The sequence below is a fragment of the Esox lucius genome, chromosome 14 (assembly GCF_011004845.1).
Source record: "Esox lucius isolate fEsoLuc1 chromosome 14, fEsoLuc1.pri, whole genome shotgun sequence".
NCBI classification, from domain to species: Eukaryota; Metazoa; Chordata; class Actinopteri; order Esociformes; family Esocidae; genus Esox; species Esox lucius.
Genome location: NC_047582.1, coordinates 8,241,610 through 8,262,460, shown reverse-complemented (window position 1 = coordinate 8,262,460; position 20,851 = coordinate 8,241,610). Strand labels below are relative to the sequence as shown.

At 42.5% G+C, this 20,851-nt stretch overlaps 1 protein-coding gene across 1 annotated transcript; it reads left to right on the top strand.

The window, feature by feature from the left end:
* Positions 1–1,006: 1,006 nt before the first annotated feature.
* On the top strand, positions 1,007–9,655 carry kcmf1 (potassium channel modulatory factor 1). Its single transcript, XM_034297079.1, has 7 exons — positions 1,007–1,261; positions 3,450–3,617; positions 3,852–3,991; positions 4,328–4,429; positions 4,573–4,750; positions 6,748–7,027; positions 7,756–9,655. Exons 1-7 carry the CDS (start codon positions 1,246–1,248, stop codon positions 8,051–8,053), a joined length of 1,182 nt encoding a protein of 393 aa, XP_034152970.1. The 5' UTR covers positions 1,007–1,245; the 3' UTR covers positions 8,054–9,655.
* The last annotated feature ends 11,196 nt before the right edge of the window (positions 9,656–20,851 follow it).

Below are 20,851 nucleotides of genomic sequence, written 5' to 3'. Positions count from 1 at the left end.
TGTTTCAGTAGTTTTGTATATTGTACTACAAATGGTTTCATATTGTTAAGAATTATGATAGTATCATTAACATATTGTAGCAACCTATCTTTTCCAATGTTTTCCATTCACTGTAGACAAATTAGGCAGGTGACTTGCCTCGCCCAGTAATGCAGTCGCCCAGTAATGATACTGTTAATGACTTTGGTAAGTACAATGTATGTAAAGTTAGTGTGGAAAGAGTGAGCTGTTAGAAGATTAAACTATAAATGGGAGGGCAAACTGGCTGGCCTCCAATCACAAAATTGACACACACTAAGCCCTTAAATTATGTTTTGCATCTTACATCCAAGTATTTGCAAGTGCACCTGCCCATGAAAGAGTTATGATCAGAATAAGCTTACTTGGTACAGAGTTTACAGACATTCAGCAGGTTTTGGTCCTGCAGGATTCCTGCATGAATAATGGTTTTGCAGGATTCTCTAGATTCTTCAAGATATACACAAGCAGGAGCATCAGGGAGATTTCCTACAGGATTTTGGCAATCCTTCCTGCAGGACACCTGCGCAATTCCTTCACAACAGATGAAATTCCTGCATGATTCCTGTCGGGATTTTTGTTAGGGATGCGACTCAACATCTCACAAGATTAAGTGGGACACTTTGTGGTCATTGTCGTTAGACATGTGATTAAAGTTTGCATTGAACTGTGGGTGACATCAACCCTGGAAGTGAGCAAAGTTAAATCAAGGGCAGCTTTTGTAAATTAGACCTGCACTTAAAATGCCAATCAAAACCGGATTTTATGGGGATTCCCCTGAGGAAAGGTGGCGAGTACTTAGGGTTGTCTACTTTGCAATTGTCAAGCCTATATTCCCCGCGACACATGCCTGGTCTAAGAGATAAAATATATAATAATATAATTGTTGTGGTATTTATGTACATCAATCTAGTTAGGGATAAACTGCTTTCCTGTTCGAATGAAGAAGAATGTGATGTAAAAGGATTCAGTTGAACCACCACAGAAGAAGACATTATTGTCAATGGCGCCCCCTCGTGTTTCTTCGCAAGACTCAGAATGCTGTGTCTCGGTACTTCTTCATGACAGACGGGGAGGGGAGAGCAGAGAACTGTAAGCTCAGGATCCATCTTAAAGAGAAAATAGGAAAGAGAAACCGCGTCTCAGGTCAAGTCTTTAGAAACTGTATATTTTCCGAGTTATCCGTGTTAGGGAGCCCGAGGAGGGGGCTGTGTCATCGTCTGTAGGATGTCCCGACATGAGGGTAAGTGGAAAAATAGACGTCCACAGCGTCGCAGAGCATTGAATCTTGGTTGCTAGCGCTCTAGCTAGCTAGAAAGCTAACATTGATTAGCATACTAGGTTCGGACAAACTGTGGGTTGCCATGTTTTTGTATTGCATTGCACATTGGACAGGGCTCATGATGGCGGCCACCATTATGGTTTGTCTTTTCTTAACCCCTAACTGTTGGTTGGGTGCTACTCCGCGGATTGTCATTAACGACAGTCGCCCAATTAACTAACAGTCATGTTTAAAAGTCATACTTCTAGTGTGATCTGCTTTTCATATTAGTCAGTTGGCTAATGCTAACTAGCTTGCTAAGCTAAACTGATGGTTTGGTAGTTGGTAGCTAGCGAGAATGTTAGCTCTAGATAGGCAGCATTTTTAAACGCTGTGTACTAGCTTAGTAGTACCTAGCGAGTAGTAGTTTAACGTGTCCAGACTTTAGCCTTTGGGTTTTGTCGAGCAAGGATGAATGAGTGTTATATGATGATGTGATCACAGATATTATTTTAGTAGCTAGCAACTAGTAAACTTGAATTTATATCCAATACTTGAAGCCCAGGTTTAAGTCAGTGAATGCACTGTCATCAAGGTAGCTACTGTAGTTTGAGGCCCTCAGTTCAAACCTAGCCAGGTGGATAATTTGCTAACGGTGACGTTAGTGGCTACCTAGTTTAACTAGTTACCAGTACTATACATAAACCCATAAGCGAACTATGGTTATCAGAGAAGTATAGTAACGTTATGCTAATTATCACACTAACTCGTTAGCTAACTGCAAGCACAATTAGGTAGTTAGCCAAGTTAACTCGAGCTAACATAATTCAGCTAATGCTAGCCAGCTACTGTAGTTAGCTGAGTTAACCCTGTACAGTACGAGCAGGGATTTGGAGAACACCCTCAACCAGGTTGATTGCTACCTAACGTCTGATATCCTTCTGGTTCGCTAGTCTTTTTCGCCAATATAAGTGGAGTTAGCTAGTTATCTAACGAGGTTTGGCGATTTATAATTATTTAGTTGGGCTGCTGTACTGGACAGTGTAAAATCTTTGCCAAATATTAGTCAATACATGGTGAATGTGTTGTCATTTACTGGTAAGTGTCTCTCTTTCCAGCTAACATTGTCAAAGTGATACAATACATATTTTCCTAGACAACACACCTTTATGCAGTCTACAGTCTAGATCATCTTTGAATATACGGCCTCAGGTGTTGTGTGACTGTACATTAGGTGTGAAAGACTAAGCCTTTGAAAACTACTTGACTAATAACATGTGGTGTAATTCCTTTTGTGAAATGTTCCATATGTAATTGATCGTCTACATAGGATTGGAAGTCGCCTGCTGTCAACTGATCAATTGAGGATAGGGCAAATCTCTATTTGAAAGTTTGGGGAATCTAGACAACTAAGTGAACAAATCCTACAGAAAAATCCCAGTTCAGAGAAATATCTGTTGAAAGCCAGGAACAGCCGGCTCAACTTTCTCAGTCGCAGAATTTTGTATCAGTTATGCCTGTTGCCTAAGCAGCGATAGGCCTTTGATACCTGCTGCGGCTTTATAACGGTGGGGAAACTGTCAAATTAAAGTGGAGGTGGTGGTTACAGCTGTGTATATAACACATACTTAAAGGTGGAATGACCATGTGTCAATACAACAGCACGTCAGTCCACTAGATGCATGGTATACAATATGGCAACAGATAACTGGAACAAAGGGTCAGCTAGCTATGGGAGTGTGACTCGTCTTTGAATGTGTTTTTCATCTACACAATGTCTTTAAAGTGGGTTGTCCTGATTGTTTCTTTAGCCAATTGGACCTGCTTAGTACACTGCATTTGGATAGTTGCCAGTGCAACAAATACGAAATAATGAACGCACCACAACCGTTGCAATGGAACACTGTTGTTCAGTCCCTACCAGGTATGAACACACACACAGGCATTCCTTCATGACCTGCTAGTGGCGATCGGTGGATTCCTCTTCGTGGGCATTTTTGGAAGACTGCCAGTGCCAAGCACATGTTGATGGGTGTCAGCCAGCCTCAGCCTATATACATCTGGCTCTTCCTTTTGCTTGCGCTCTCTCTCTCTCTCTCTCCTGTTCCATTAAAACTATAGGGGGAGCAGTTAGACTTTTTGACACTCAAACCTCCTCCTTGTTTTGCAGGTGTAAGCTGCGACGCATGTTTAAAAGGGAACTTCAGAGGGCGCCGGTACAAGTGTTTAATTTGCTACGATTACGACCTGTGCGCGTCGTGCTACGAGAGCGGGGCCACCACGACGAGACACACGACAGAACACGCCATGCAGTGTATATTAACCCGGGTAGACTTTGGTAAGTCATTTGACATTGCAGGACGCCACAGTGGTTTTTCCTGAGCACATGGCCCAAGCAAGGCCCGAGTTGTTCCCGCTGAGGTCATGTGATCGGGAAGTACTGCTTGCCCGAAATTGTTTAATGCTTGTACTTTCATGTGTTTGCTGTGGGAGCTTTTTTTGCTGCTGCCTTTAATAGATATGGTTAGGTGATTGCATCAGTGATTCTGAAGCAGCACTGTTTCCTCCCCAGACCTGTATTACGGCGGTGAGGCGTTCTCAGTAGAGCAGCCCCAGAGCTTTTCCTGTCCATACTGTGGTAAAATGGGCTACACAGAAACTTCTCTGCAGGAGCACGTCACTTCAGACCATGCAGAGACATCCACAGAGGTGGTGAGTGGACTCATGACATCAGCTTGTTCCGTTACGCTCTGTTCATTAGGACAATATGGTGTGTATTTCGGCACAGAGCGTTTTCATGATTAACACCAGCCCCGGTTGTCCTTGCGCCTAAACAGATGTGGCCTCCATCGGTTTCAATAGAATGTTTGTAAGTCAAGGGGACACATGGCACCTGGCAACGCCACGATACACCCAGTACAGATTCCAGGGAAGCATTACCGCGTTTCTGAAATTCATTGTTTTCCGACCAACGCGTGCCAGCGATGTACAAACAACCCGAGTGGTCGGTGGCCTATTCCCAAGCATGCCCTACTGCCTTCTTTTCAGATCTGTCCGATATGTGCCGCGTTGCCTGGCGGGGACCCCAATCACGTGACGGACGACTTTGCCGCTCATCTCACACTTGAACACCGTGCACCTAGAGATTTAATATCCTTTTGCGCCTCTCTGGCCTGCCTGTCTGTGTGCCCGGTGTTTTTCTCTGTGCGTGTGGCCGGGTGCGTGGGGTTCTTTGGAAGTGGCTGTGTACCCCTCAACCTGTACCCTTGTGCTCCTTAACCTCACGTGTTTACGATGAGTCCAGCGGCGTCCGCCACGTGCGTCGGATGTTCCACCCTGGCCGCGGGCTGGGAGGTCCCAGGGCACGCAGGACCAACATGCACTTTACCAGCAGCTCCACCGGGGGGCTGTCGTCCTCTCAGAGCACCTCGTACTCCCCCAGCAACAGGGAAGCAATGGACCCCATAGCAGGTGAGCAGTGATTATAGCAGCTTCTGTATGCGGTCACCTGTATAGTGGGTCTTTGCCATGTTTATTGATAGTGTTTCTAGTTTCACTTTCTGTTGGGTGTTTGGACTGGTCCTGTGAGATACAACTGGTGATGTCAAAAGGAATTCCTTTCAGGGCCAAGTGTCTGCTGTGTTTGGTTTCTCCTTAAGTGTTCTGTCTGATTTAAGACCAATATGATTTAAACATTTCCCATATGTTCCGGGTTAATGTGGAGTTACCTGTGGAGTGCATAATTTATTTATTTTTTGACTGTTTAAAAATCAGTGTAATCCACCCAAAACTACACCGCTGTACTGCAAATATGTGAGACAGATGTTTTTTGGCTTTTCGTAAGTTAGCAACAAACGTTTGTTGTAATCAGTTGACTAAATTTTACTAAAGAACCTACAATGCTCTGTCTGAACAGACTGGCGGGTTAGATTAGATTCTACCTTATTTGCTAGATCGCTAGGCTTCTTGTCAAGAGCATGGCACTTGCACACATGATGAGGGGGCTGGGCAGTAGTTTCTGTGTATGAGTACATATGCCCTACTGACTGCGGATGTAAAATAAGATTTTCAGCCATGGATGGAATGCAGATTTTCACAAAATTTCCCAAAGTTTCATAATTTGTTACCCCTTTAAGGTTAAGTGCCATCCAAAAACGGAATATTCCGGGTTTTTATTTTTTATTTTATATTTTCTTGCTGATGTTTAAATTAATTACATTTGTGTAAATTATGATAATGCCCTTTGAGTAACAGCTGTTTCAAAGTGGAAGAGGACTCCAGTGGCAACCTGTGAAGCTCTGGTGAACTCCATGCCCAAGAGGGTTAAGGCAGTGCTGGAAAATGATGGTGGCCACACAAAATATTGACACTTTGGGCCCAATTTGGACATTTTCATTAGGGGGGTACTCACTTTTGTTGCCAGCGGTTTAGACATTAATGACATTTAGTGTGCGTTATTTTGAGGGGACAGCAAATTGACACTGTTATACAAGCTGTACACTCACTACTTTACATTGTAGCCAAGTGTCATTTCTTTAGTGTTGTCATATGAACAGATATAATCAAATATTTGCAAAATATGAGGGTGTTTCTCACTTTTGTGAGATACCGTAGAACCACCTAACAAAGATGTGGAGGAAAAAAAAGGGATGTAAAATTATATTTTATTTATAGGTATCAAACTAACTAAAATCTAATAAAATTACACCGCTTCCAAGAGTAGTGACATCCAGGATGTTCTTTGTCATTATTCATTTTGTTCATTTGACCTCTGATGTTTGACAAAGACCACCTCTAAGCTGTTTGCAAATAAAGAAACAAGCTGCTTCTTAAAGGAACGTTATTGATGAGTATATAGATCTTGTTGATAATCACAGGTCATGCTCTGGTGTTCTCAGGCTGAGGGACAGGGGTCCCTAAACGTTGTCTAATGTCATTCATTGTCAGTTTGGTCCAGTAATCAAACAGTTACATGAACAAGTTGCAGCTATCAACTTACTGACAAACACATATCAAAGGAGGAATTTATATTTCATGGGAGATAAATCATGAATATCATGAATGTATTTACTGTACTGGTTGAATGGACCTGGAACATAACCAGTGTGGACCCGAATTAAACAGAAGCAAACGGTTATTATAACAATTATTCCAAGTACATGGGCCAGCGAAAAGCTCCGCCCACCCCAAGCGCTCGACACCTGGGACCAAAACTCACTTCAGTGGGTTTTACTTGGCAGCATTTTCCATTTCACTCCAGCGTCTCTTTTATTGAAGACAGAATGACTCCCATCACTATTGAAGTATACCCTGTAACCACATTATAACGTCTGTCTTGTTGAAACGGCCGTGAAACTCCCTACAGTAGCACTTACACCTGTCTGTACCAGAGCCTATTCATTTGACTAATGTCCTTAGAAGACACTTAAAACCCATCCTCTTCATCTCTGTCACTGCCCCCCTTGTAGAGCTGTTGTCTCAGCTGTCGGGAGTGCGGCGCTCGGCCGGCGGCCAGCTCAACTCGTCGGGTCCGTCCGCATCTCAGCTCCAGCAGTTACAGATGCAGCTGCAGTTGGAGCGCCAGCAGGCCCAGGCGGCCCGCCAGCAGCTGGAGACGGCCAGGAACGCCACGCGGCGCTCCAACCCGGGCGGCAATGTCGGCGCCGCCATCCCCCCGCCCAGCGCCGCTGGCAACTCCGCCGGCGTGGCCGAGAGCAACCCCATGACCTCCCACAGCTCCCAGTTCCTGCCTCACACGGTGAGTTGGGTCGACGTCAACAGTCTACGGTTCTCTGGGAATTGCCACCATGAAGCAGAGCCTTCATTTCCGAACTGGATTTTACAAAAATGGAGGAAAACTTGGTAAAGTGAAAATATGTTCCAGATGCCTTAATTGTAACAACCATTTTTCCCTGAACTACGATGCTATGAATGTCAGTAGCTTTGTGATTTACATGGAGTACCAATAGGAGCAGGAAATAGCTCTGCGCGTGTACATTATATTGAATACCTAAAGTAAAATGTGAGAAGGCAGGCAGATGCTATAAGCTATTTAATAGTTATCTGCTGGTCTTGTTAATCATTGTTATGGCTTGGGGGTAGAAGCTATGCAGAGTCCTGTCTGTTAGACTTGAGGTATTTGGGAATGGTAATTGAGGATAGTTTATGGCCAAACTGAGGCCTCTCCCTTCACTCTGCATTCCCAGTCCCTCCATATACAGCTCTGGAGGAAATGAAGAGACCACTGCACCTTTTTCTTTCCTTTCCGAAAAAGTTGAAAAGGAGGTTTTTGAGTGAGGAACAGAAGCATTCAATTTGCAGTGGTCTTTTCATTTTTACCATTCTGATCTTCACTTAACCTTCCTTTTTGACTTTTTTGGAATGGACAGAAAAAGGTGCAGTGTTCCCTTAATTTTTTCTGGAGTTGTGTGTATATATAGTCTAGCTCCTCTGCTCTGACTTAACCCTCCCCTGTCCTCAAACAGGTTAAATGAGCCCAAGATGTCGGAGGCGGAACGACAGGCGCTGGAGGGTGAGCGAGCCGACCGTAGCCTGTTTGTCCAGGAGTTGCTACTGAGCACACTGATGCGCGAAGAGAGCTCCTCCTCCGATGAGGACGAGCGGCGAGACTTCGTCAGCTTCGGGGCCATGGGCTGCGTGGATATCATGCCTCTAGACGTAGCCCTGGAGAATCTCAACCTCACCGAGAGCGGTACCGGTGGTTATGGTAGCAGCTCCAGGAGCTCTAAGGAGCCTCCACCACCTCCTCTTTGATGATATCCCAGCACCGTGCAGACTTTGTCCTCTGTGCTGCCACTGCCAGTGATTGGTGGAAGGGGCAGGGCAGGCGGCTTTTATTTTTTTTTTTATTTTTTTTTTTTTTTTTTTTTGGTGATTGTTATTTCAGGTCTGTCACCTTTGTTACATTGTACAACCATACGAAAGGAGAGCAGGAGCGATTGAGGTGGGGAAGTGCAAGTGGATGAGTGCGCAGTGCAAGGGGAGCGAGAGAGTGAGAAAAATAAATATATATATCTATATATAAAAAGTTGATAATCAATTCCACATAACTAATTTTTTCCTTTAGCAGGTAAGCATTGGGTAGCCATGGCAAACCTCTGCTTCCTGTTGTCATGCAAAAGGCTCTCCTTATAAATACTCCACATTCAAAAACTGAAGAGGAACCAGACACCCTCTGATGAAGCTGCTGTGTGTATTTATGACTTATTAACAAATAAAAAGTGCTTGGATGGTTTACCATTAAAACTACTGCATGAGGTTCTTTGCAGCGTGCATGACTTTTAATGACCTTATCGTCATTAAAAAGGAAAATAAATATCCCAAAGCCTTTTCTCTTAGTATTTTCAAGGCTTACTTGAAACATGATCACGTTTTTCTGATAATTTGAACATTGCAGAAACAGATGTGCTGAAAATATTTAGGGCATTTTTAAACCAATATAATTATTTTTAATAGACCAAAATGACATTGGAATCTATGATAATTTCTAAAACGATGCAATGTGTTTGTCTCTCAGCTCTGGTCCTTCCATCTTGGTGACTTTGTCTGAAAATAACTTGCTGCGTTAAACTCAAGACGTCTGCATTTCCTTGGTGCAGGGATAGGCAAGCCTGTTCCTGGAATACCACCGCTACAGCACGATTCTGTCCCAGCCAGGCACCACAACAAGCCACGTCATTCATTTGTCAGTTCCTCACCTAAATTCATCCCATCTCGTATTTCAGGTCAAGGTACATGAAAACATGTACGTGTGCTTCTCTGGGACCAGGGTTGTCATCGCCTGACAATGGCAGATCAAAACAAACTGAATGAATACTCTAGGAGCAGCACATACGAGATGTTGCCTCTGCCATTGTTCCTAGAGTTTGATGTTTTGGCCATACTCTGTATAACCACCAGTCTAGTGTCTCATTTCTGCACCCTCTACTGAAGGACTGATCTCCCATTCTCATCCATAGCACTCCGCTCTTCTTCAGTGCTCTGCTCATGTAGGCCTGGAGTTCCTCCCAGGTTCATTTGTATTTTGTTGTTGTTGAGGAGGGGGAGCTTGAGACTTTCCACATTGCAGGCATTTTTTGTTCGATTTCTAATCTGAACGCATCTCTTTTTCTCTCGGCTAAGGATAGCACCTTCTATTTATTATTTTTGTTGTTTTTGTTTCTTATTCGTTTAAGCCTTGTAATGAATCATGCCACCTCCATGCCTATACTCTTATCCTTTATGTAAAATACAATGAGATGTATATTGAATTTGTGCGTTAACTTTCATAATGGTTCTAGGACATGAGCAGACTTTGTTTTTTTTAATGTAAATTTAGAATACGACAATAAAAAAACTGCGCACAGCTTTTGATGAAACAAAGCCCCCTCCCTCTTGATCTTTGTGATGGTGTGTTACTCGGCTTCTATTCTTGCGAGGCCATACCTCCGAAGCTTGTCAAGCCTCCTTGGAGATCTGGAAACTTATATTTTAAGGTTTCGAATGGAGCCAGTGTTCCCATTGGTAAAACGTCTATTGGTTGTTTTCTCTTGACAAAATGTCTGTTAGATGTTTTTAACTGGTTGTTTGCTCTTGTCCAAATTGTATGATTCACCCAGATTATGGCATATGTCAACAATTTGGTTCTTAATCAGTGATTTCCCAGGGCATCCTCCAGCAATGTTGCAATTAACACTTCATTTCATGTGAAAACCAGATCTTCCACTTGTTTCATGGCAGATGGTGGTCTGTGTAGGGCATTTCACACTACTGGGACTGTTTGAGACCCTAACTGAGCAGCTGGACCATTATGCAAAATAGTCTCCAACCAGTTCAGGGATGACACAATACCATAAATTTGTTGCTAGGCTTTCATGAAGTGTTCAAACTGGGTGTGTCCCCCACAAGAACCTACTAATACTAACATTCAGAAACAACTTCCCAGTAACAAACACACATGCAGACTCAGAACACTGCACTGTAACTTCTGAACCTCTACCTAAACACTGCAATGGTTGGACCTTTTACTACCAGTATCATTGGGGAGTGCCAGAGCAACAACAATACTTGCTATGGAGATAAATAGCCCCATGGTCACTATAAACACCTCAACCTTGGCTCATAAACAGGGCCGCCACCTGTAGAAAACGATTACCATGGAGCTGTAGACGACGCTGACATTTCCTGGAGCTTGCTTCTAGATTTGACAGCTCTATAACCTCTCCGATTGCCTGATATAAAAACGGTGACATGCATTTTAGCCAACATGCTAATTTCTGATGAGATTTAATCCTGACCAGAAGGATGACAACGAGAAAACCAGAATTTATTATTGGGCAAGTTCAAATCGAGAGTCTTCCCATTCCAATCTGTTTTGTTCTTAATGACAATAACCAAGAACTACTCTGAGTAGAATTTGCCCTTAAACTCGTATTTGATATCTTCTCAGTTTCCCCGAATCTTAAATACAATCCATGCATTTCTTTCTACTTGCATATTGAATGGTCTGTGCTTCACTGACAAGGTCTTTGCTCCGACCCAGCGGCGGTTGTCACTTAACTATGTGTTTATTGTTAGATCACAACATTATCCTTGTGATGCCTTTCATAACACTGAAGTCAAGTTCTTAACTTTAAAATAGCCACCAGAATTAATTGTGACTGCACGTCAATCAGTTTTACAGAACGCCGGTTTGTGTTCAATAGGTACCAAACGTGTGGCAGGGAGCTTCCTGCGGTAATGCATATTACTTGGAGTAGCGTTGCCATCGACAGTAGGTATTTCATTGTTTAATTGTGCTCTAGTGCCTAACTCGGGTATTTTCCGGCTCCTGCAAAAGCTAACTGAGGACGTCACGCTTGTTGATCTGACTGACTATCTGGTTGGATTTCCTGCCTGACATCTGTGACCAATGACCCACCAAGACGCTGAGGTAATACCTACGGTGATTGCTCTGCTAGTCCTGCTCTTGCAGCCTTCTTCAGTTATCTTTTTGCCCGTAAGTTTCTTTTAGACTTTTATTCATACCTATGTCTTTTAACTATTTACAACAGAGAAAAAGGCAGCCCTTTTTAAGTGAATATATAAAAATCCTGACTGTTCTCTTTGTGAAGCATTGATTTACATGCATACATGTCAAACTCAGTGTGAGAACGTTTGGAGTTTGCCATTGGCAGAGGAATACAAAATACAAGGTAAAAGTACTTCCCCAATGAGCACCAGTACTTGGAGTCACCTTCAGCAAATTAAATATATTTTCAATTGGATTTTAGTGTGGAAATAAGCCCTGTGTCACAGACTTCAGGCAGTTATTGCATGCAAAGAATATGCAACAAAAACATTGAAATATTGGTTATATTGGTTATTGGTTGGACTTAAAGCTTAGTAATTTCGATTTGGTGAAAGCAATATGTACTCCAACACCCTGAAATAAAAGCTGAGTGTCATATGATAACAGTAACCCAATTAACAAATCACAAAAATGAATAACACAACATTTATGTAATTTAAATGAACAGAAATGCACATTTCCTCCAGTCCTACCTTTACATCACCTAAACTGTCTAAAATTAGGATCGGTTTCACCAACACAGGTGCAGCCTTCCATAAAGATAAAAAAAACTGTCTTAACAATATGGGAGTTTGGGAACACATGGCATGATCAAAAGACCTATCTGAGGCACTCAGAAGAATTATTGATGCCCATGAGTCTGGGAAGGATTACAAAGCCATTTCTAAGCAATTTAAAGTACACAATTTTACCGTCTGACAGATCATCTACAAATGGAGAAAATTGCCAAAAATATACAGCAGGACATGTCGTCCCAACCTAATGTTAGGCCAAGAGCTGACCGAACGAATGTTCATACAAGTCTCCACAAAAACCTTGGGGCAACAGGCCTACTGCACAAACTTGCATACATGGGAGGTCAGGAAGAGGCCTCTGCTCAGAAAAAGAAAATCAAGACATGACTGACATTTTCCAAAATACACCTGGGTAAGACCAAACGAATGGAACAATGTGCTTTGGATAGATGAGTCAAAGGTGGAGTTGTTTGGCCACCATGCCAGGTGCCATGTTTGGTGCATGTGAAACACTGCCAGATTTTTTTTTCACACCAATCGTAAAGCATGGAGGCGGTGGTATTTTGGTTTGGGGCTGCTTTGCTTCTTCAAGGTGTGGACGACTTGCCATTGTTGAGTCAACCATAAATTCCATATTGTACCAGAGAATTATTGAACAGAATGTGAGGCAATCTGTCAAATAGCTGAAAAGAACATAAACCTTGCAACAGGACATTGATCTAAAACACACAAACCGAGCTAAAACAGAGTGTCTCAAAAATAAAAAAGGAATCTCAATCTTATTCAAATGCATGGGATATTTGAAGTGTGCCTTTCAGTGTTAGAAAGGCCAAAAACATGATCTCTGTTAAAAACAGTACAGTAAAGAGTGTGCAGAAATTCCTAACTGTCAACATAAGGGACTGATTGAGTTACAAGAAATAACTACATTAAATGATTTCAGCAAAAGGGGTCACAACAGCTACTGAAGCTTGGGGTGTACTAACTTATTCCTCTTAAGTTGATTTTCTGTTTGATTTTCTTTTTGTGTGTGTGTTACAACATGAAATCAGGTTTTTGCCACTGCTCAAAATGAATTAAAAATATAATCTGCAGATTGTTCTTAAAGCATTATAAATATAAAACACAATTGTTGTTTGTTTAAGTATTCAAGCCCGTTTACATGACACACCTGAATGAGCGGTGGTGCATCCAACAATCTTTAGAACCAATTGTCTTTAAAAAATCTTTTTTAATGGAGTCGCCCTGTGCGCAAATAATTTCACATGATTTCAGGTTAAATACACATTTTCTGGGAGGTTCCACAGTTGGCTAGCAACATTTCCAATAAAAACTACATAATAATGGACAAAGGAACATTCAAAGCCAATCCAGAATAAAGTTCTTCCAAAGCACGATTTGGATAGGATGTAAAAACATCTTTAAAGCGTTGACTATTCCCCCGAGCTAGTCACATTTTAAGAGAAGTGTTATGAGATGTCCCCAACAGATGGCGCTGTTGTTATCTCCATCTCAGGTAATACTTCATGATACCAACGTGAATGCGACAGTGGGGCTTGAGCTGAATGGAGTAGTACGCATGCAACCCTTAGATACTAAAATAAAAATACATGTATATGAACGTTACATTAGCCATGTAGTGAATAACAACAACATAAAAACATGGTGTCAGAAGTCAGAACCAAACAGGCATGTCCTGGTTTACGTAAAACAAATGAAGCACATTGAGAAAAGAAACAGAGAGGGACTTATACATTAGTTAGCAAACAGCCACTGTGACAAAGTAAAAATAATGGCTTACCTGGTGATTCCCATACCTGAGTCCATGGACATGAAGGGCGATACATACAACTGCAAAATGGCAATTATATGGTCGCAAACACACTGGTTGTACAGGAGATTCTGATAAAAACAGACAACCAAATGACTTACCATGTAGCCAAATGCCCAGCATACGGTGTCACCTGTAAAGCATGTGGCAAACAAACATTTGTAAAGCATTTGTAAACAACCAAAGCACAAATGTAAAATAAATCTTGTAGAGGAAGCAGTGAATCAGATGACCACACAACAGATTCAGTGTGGTACATCTCAGATGTTAATTGTGTGGAGGACTGCTTAAACAAATGGTTCATTAACCTCAAGCTAGCTGTGCACAACGGGATGACACATTGATTTATAATCCAAGTCATGTCAACTAGACACTGGGACCATTGTGAATATTATAAGCTATCCGGACCTACCACAGTTTAGGCAAGATTTTACGGAGCAAGACCACAATCAAGTTGTATGATGGCACGCTAATAAAGCCAACTGGAAAATGCAATCTCAATGCAGAACTTGATGGGAAAATGTTAACAATCAAGTTTCAGGTGATGGAGACTTCACAAATTCCTTTGCTGTCAACTCCCACATGTGAGAAACTCAACCATACTACATGTGAACCACAAATGTGTTGAATCATGTTTGAAGCCACTCAGCTGCTGTCCTCCCTGGAGAGCTAGCGCCTGGAAGTGGACACAGACCGCACGACCTGTGCAGCAACTTCCAAGACAGATACCCATTCCACTCAAATATACGATTACAAAGGCCATGCGAAAAGTCACAGAGTCAACGCCATGGTCGTTGATAAACCAGACAAACTGCGAATATGCTCGGATCCCAGTGCCCTCAACAAAGCCTTGCTTAAGTCGCACTACCAGTTGCCCACCATAGAGGAGATTTTGCCAGAAATCTCCAATGCGAATGTTACCAGCATAGACAATGTGAAGTCCTACAGGTACTAACAGGTTTGTGTGTGATTGCAGATGAAGGCCTACGTTATGGGTGTGGAGACGTAAACAAAGAAGCATTGACAGATCAAGACCAAAACCTCACCGCTGTCATACAGAGAGCCAGGGAGGTTAGTCTCAAACTGAACAAAAAGAAACTGCCCACTGTGAAAAATAGGGGTGATCTTCTAACCAAAGAAGCCCTTTGCCCTGACCCAGAAAAGACAACAGCTGTACATAAAATGAAGACACCTTCAGATGTCAAATCACTACAGCGACTGTTGAGGTTCGTGAACTTTCTTGCAAAATTCATGCCACACCTATCTGGCGCGTGTGAGCCTCTCAGATGACTGACGGATAAGGACGTAGAATGGACATGGCTACCACAACATGACAGTGCAAGTTGAGGACATCAAACAGTTGGTAACACAACACCCTGTGCTTAAGTACTATTACCTCAATGATGAAGTCACACTACAGTGTTATGCCAGTGAGACAGGCCTGGGCACTGATCTTGTGCAATGTGCAATACAAACAAGGCAAATAGATTCATATAGCTGATTTCCTCTCCAGAAGTGCTCAAGCACAATGCACAAATGCAGACGCCGGCCACAGTCTATGCTATGGGCCTGGCCACAACTGACCTGGAACAAGTGGATCACACCAGTGATGTCAACATCTCGACAAAGACACTGGAGTCAATCAAAGTACACTCATCACATGACCCACTATTTCAGGCACTGCACACTCAAATCATCAAAGGCTGGCCAGGGACATAACAGGCTGTGAGTCACACCTTGAGAGATTTCTGGACCTACAAAGAGGAGTTCACCACAGACAATGGGTTGATTTCCAAAGGAAACGGGGTCTTCGTCCCTGACATGTTATGTGACAACTTTCTACCCAAAATCCACTCTGGCCATTCAGACATTGAAACCAGCCTCAGAAAGGCATGTGATGCGGTTTTCTGGCCAGGTATTACTGAGGATATCAAGAGGTTTATTGAGAAATGTGCTACATGCAATTCAATCCGGAGGAGACAACAAAGGGAGACCCTCCTTCCCCACAGAATCACGTCCCTTCCATGGTCAAAGGTTGGAATGGGTCTCCTCACAGTCAGCAAACACAACTACCTCATCATGGTGGATTATTACTCAGACTACTGGGAACTTGATGAACTGAACGATTCCACATCAGCCAGCATCATAGAATGCTGTAAGCAGTTCAGCAGACATGGTATGGCTCAGACTGCTGTTTCTGATAACAGCCCTCCTTTCTCTGGAATGGATTTCCAAAACTTTGCTAATGAGTACGACTTTAAACATGTCACATCATCATCATGTCGCAGCCAAAGCAATGGGAAAGCTGAATTGGCAGTAAAAACTGCCAAAACATTCCTAAAAAAAAGGCGCCAATGGATGTTGAAGACCCATTGAGGTCTCTGCTGGCATGGAGAAACACTCCAACAGAGGTACTGAACAGCTCCCCTGTCCAAGGGCTCGTGTCCAAGGGCTCTTGTCCAAGGGCTCATGTCCAGGGGCACGCACACGCTCCTACCCTCCAAGGACACACTACTACAACCAGAGGTGATACAAAATGTTGTGGTGAGAAAAAGTGTCCAAGTACTGAGAGTGAAACACCACTATGACTAACATGCATAATGCCCAAAGTCATCCAAGAACAAACCGTAAGGGTCCTTCTACACCCCAGTGACTCAGCCTAGACCTGGACACTTGGCATATGCACAGATAAAGTCAGTGACCGGTCATATGAAGTCCTGGTGAACGGAAAAAGATATTGCTGAAACAGGAAATACATTGATCCAGTGAATGAAAATCTCATGTTTCCTCTTACTGACTACCAAACAAATATGGATGAGAATGACTGGAGGCCATGGGTGTTGAACAACAGAATGCTGCCATAGAAGCAGCCCCACCACCTGAAATGCAGACTCCGAAAAACACCAGATCTAAATGCCAGACCACCTGTGAGATACTCCAGAGTACAACTATGTTGTAAAAAAAAAAAAGGTTTAGTTACTTTATAATACAGTCATATTTTGTTACTGTTTAATGTTGTAATTGTAGTCATTCATTTACAAGTCTCATGTTTGAGGAGTAGTTATCTTCAATTGTTATATAAAGATGTTACAAGATGTCATCAAGCCAACAGATGGTGCTGTTGTTATCTCTATCTCAGGTAATAGTTCATGATACCAATGTAAACAGGGGTGATTGAGCTGGAGCAGTACACATGTGACCCCAAGATATTAAAAAGGATAAAAATGCATTCATATAAATGTTAAATTAGTCATATAGTGAATATCATGTGCATAAAACAAAATGGAGAGAATATGGTACAACTGTGAACCTGTCAAAAACATGTCTTCTGGTCAGAAGGGCACTACTCCTGGAGAACACCAAGAGGCATATGACAACTCAAAAATAATTTACAGTTTTTAAGAAGATTCTATGCACTCAGAGCCAAGCAGTATGTTTGCATCATCTTGAGAACCCCATCCCTAACATGAACCATGGTGGTAGCATCATGCTGTGAGGATTCTTCTCTACGTTAGGGCCTGGAAAGAGCGTGAAGATAGTGGGCAAAATGGGTGCAGCAAACCACAGAGAAATCCTGGAAGAAATCCTGCTGAAGTCTTCTGGAGACCTGGGAGTTGGGAAGTCCAGCAGGATAATGACCACAAGCATTCAGCCAAAGCCACACTGAAGTGGTGCAGACCAAAATCCAATTAAGCTTAATATGCTGTTGGTCCTTCGCGTGCCACCAAAACAGCGCCGACCCACCAAGGCATGAACTCTACAAGACACCAGAAGGTATCCTGTGGTATCTGGCACCATTACATTAGTAGCACTTCCTTCAAGTCTTGAAAGTACAAAGGTGTAGCCGCCGTGGATCTTGTTGATCCTGGACATCCCACAGATACTCAATCAGATTAAGACCTGGGGAATTTGGAGGCCAGGGCAACACCTTGAACTCTTAATCAGGTTCCTCAAACTACTCCCGAACAGTGTGTGCAGTGTGGCAGGGCACATTATCCTGCTGAAAGAGGCCACTGTCATCAGGGAATACCATTGCCATGAAGGGGTGTACCTGGTTTGCAACGATGTTTAGGTTGTTGGCTCTTGTCAAATTTACATCTACAAGGAAGCCAGGACTCAGGGTTTCCCAGCAGAACATTGCCTAGAGCATCACACTCCCTCCACCGGCTTGTCGTCTTCCCATAGTGCATCCTGGTGCCATTAATGGCACACACATACACCGCTGTCTACAAGATGTAAATAAAAATGGGACTAGTTGGACAAGACGATCTTCCACTGTTCCCAGGTCCTGTTCTGATGCTTGTGTGCCCATTGCAGGCACTTTCAAAGGGGTCATCATGGGCACTTTGATCAGTCTGCGGCTATGCGAACCCATACACACCATGGTGCGATGCACTCTGTGATGTGACACATTCCTCCCATAATTAGGGCTGTCGCAAGTACTACATAATTGCCTGATCGCGGTTATTAGAGCCTAATCGCAATTATTTTATAGACAACACTCTTTTAACCATCTTTTTGCACAATATTTTGATTCCAAAAACATACAATTCTGGAAAAAATTAAGAGACCACTCATAATTATTCTTAAATCAGCATCTCTACATGTATGGCAGCCATTCCATTCCAGTGTCTGTTAAATTCCAGCACAGGCACACCCATTTTACTTAATGAGGTACTGGACCAAATCTAATTTCATGAGGAAAAGTACACAAACCACTGCTGTGGTCATCACCATCCTCTTGCAATAGGACCAGCTGGATGGCAAAAACTGTGCAAGTAGTATCTCAAAGGTCATTTGAATAAAGAAAATCTCTATTCAGCATGTCAAAAGAGTTGAAAAGAAAAGCTTTGAGTGAGGAAAAGAAGGGTTGAATACAGGGAGCCTCAGGTTGCTTCCATCCTGAAAATTTCAAAGACGGCGGTTCATAAGAACAAGGTCAAGCAACAGACATTGGGGACAACAAAGCTACCGACTGGCAGAGGGCAAAAACAACTGTCCACGGGCCGAGATGACGTCAACTCATTCCAATGTCACTCAACAACCGTAGGATGTCATCAAGTGACCAACAAAAATAATGACAAACAGCAGCTGGGGTGAAGTGCGTGGTGAGGACGGTCCAAAACTGGCTTCTAGGGGCAGGTCTGAAGTCGGGGCAAAGATAGAAAAAAGCCCTTAATCAAAGAGAAGCAAAGAAGAGCCAGGTTGAAGTTTGCAAGACCATAAGGATTGGACCGTAGAGGAATGGAGTAAGGTAATCTTCTTTGATGAGTCAAATTTTCTAATGGTTAGACGGAGACCTGGAGAGGTCTACAAGCCACTGTGTCTCGCACACACTGTGAAATTTGGTGGAGGATCGGTGATGATCTGGGATGTTTCAGCAAGGCTAGAATCGGGCAGATTTGTCTTTGTGAAGGATGCATGAATCAAGCCAAGTACAAGGTTATGCTGGAAGAACACCTGCTTCCTTCTGCTCTGACAATGTTCCCCAACTCTGAGAATTTTTTTTCCAGCAGGACAATGCTCTAAGCCACACAGCCAGGTCAATCAAGGTGTGGATGGAGGACCCTGTCATGGCCTGCCCAATCTCCAGACATGAACCCCATTGAAAACCTCTGGAATTTGATCAAGAGGAAGATGGATGGTCACAAGCCATCAAACAAAGCCGAGCTGCTTGAATTTTTGTGCCAGGAGTGGCATAAAGTCACCCAACAGCAATATGACCGACTGGTGGAGACCATGCCAAGATGCATGAAAGCTGTGATTTCTGAACTCTTCTTAAGTTAAAACATTATTTTGTTGTTGAAAAATTTATATGAATTCGTTTTCTTTGCATTATTTGAGGTCTGAAAACAATGCATATTCTTTTGGTTATTTGGACCAGTTTTTTCTATAAATAAATAATCTAAATGACAGTATTTGTATTTGGAATTTGGGAGTAATGTTGTCAGTAGTTTATAGAATGAAACAAAAATTTCAGAGAAACTGATATTTTCAGTGGTCTCTTAATTTTTTCCAGAGCTGTATGTTTCCAGTCTGAATAAGGGTTTTTTAGGTCAATGTTAAAAATACCATGCAAATTATGTCAGTTTCTATCAGTTAGGATGTTTAGTGCACGGGAGCAGAAAAGCGTTCAACAGCTCTGCGGAAAGTAATAGGCGCAGATAATTTACTGAAACTTGTTTTCTTAATTTCAGTATGTTTAAGCCTAGTTTAGAATTGTTTTGCTATGCACAGTAATGTAATTTCGCTACATTGTTATTTAATAGACAGATAGACGTTTCAGGTGTTTATCAGTGGCTTCAACTCTGACTGACAAAAGGAAAAAAGTGTGCGTAAAATATTTGTACTAATATTGTAAGTTGTATTTTGTCATTTCCAACCATATTTCCTAAGTAGATAATGAGCATTAAAATGTATGGATAGAAATATCTTGTCCCATTCCATATTAAAGGTTGAAACACATTTTGCTACGTAAGGAAGGCTGTTTCAAATAACTAGGCTATAATATTTGCTGCAGAGTGAGAGCTGAAACGTCACGATACGCAGCAAAATGTTATTGTCTTTGCTTTGCCGGTAGCGTTTTGTGAACAGCAAACATTGAATTAGCGGTAGTTCCAAAGCTGAACACAACTACACCGCTCTGGGCCCATTTTTGTTTTAAGCCAAATAGAAAGAGGTGAGCCCAAATATTTGGAGGAGGCAAATTGCCTGATTTGCTCAAGGTGGCAGTCATAAGCGCAAACACCACAAATCTGAAGAATAATCTCCTGATCCACCACTTGTATTTTTTCTATATTATTAGGCTTACACAATAATAGTGACATAACATTTACAATATATACAATTCAATTGTTAATCGCAATTATTTGTGCGACAATTCATCATCAACTCCGATGTCACAATCGTGACAGCCCTACCCAAATCCATACTAAAACATTTCTTAGAGTTTGTGCCACAGTAGACTTTCTGTTGGTTTGGACCAGACAGGATATCCTTTGTTGCCCTCGAGAATCAATAAGCCTTGGGTGCCCACAACCTTGTCGCTGGTTTTTGGTTTTTCCCTCCTCCGATCATTGTTGGTAGGTACTCACCACTGCGGACCAGAGCACCCCAGAATCCTTGACGTTTCAGAAATGCTGTGACCCAGAATTTGG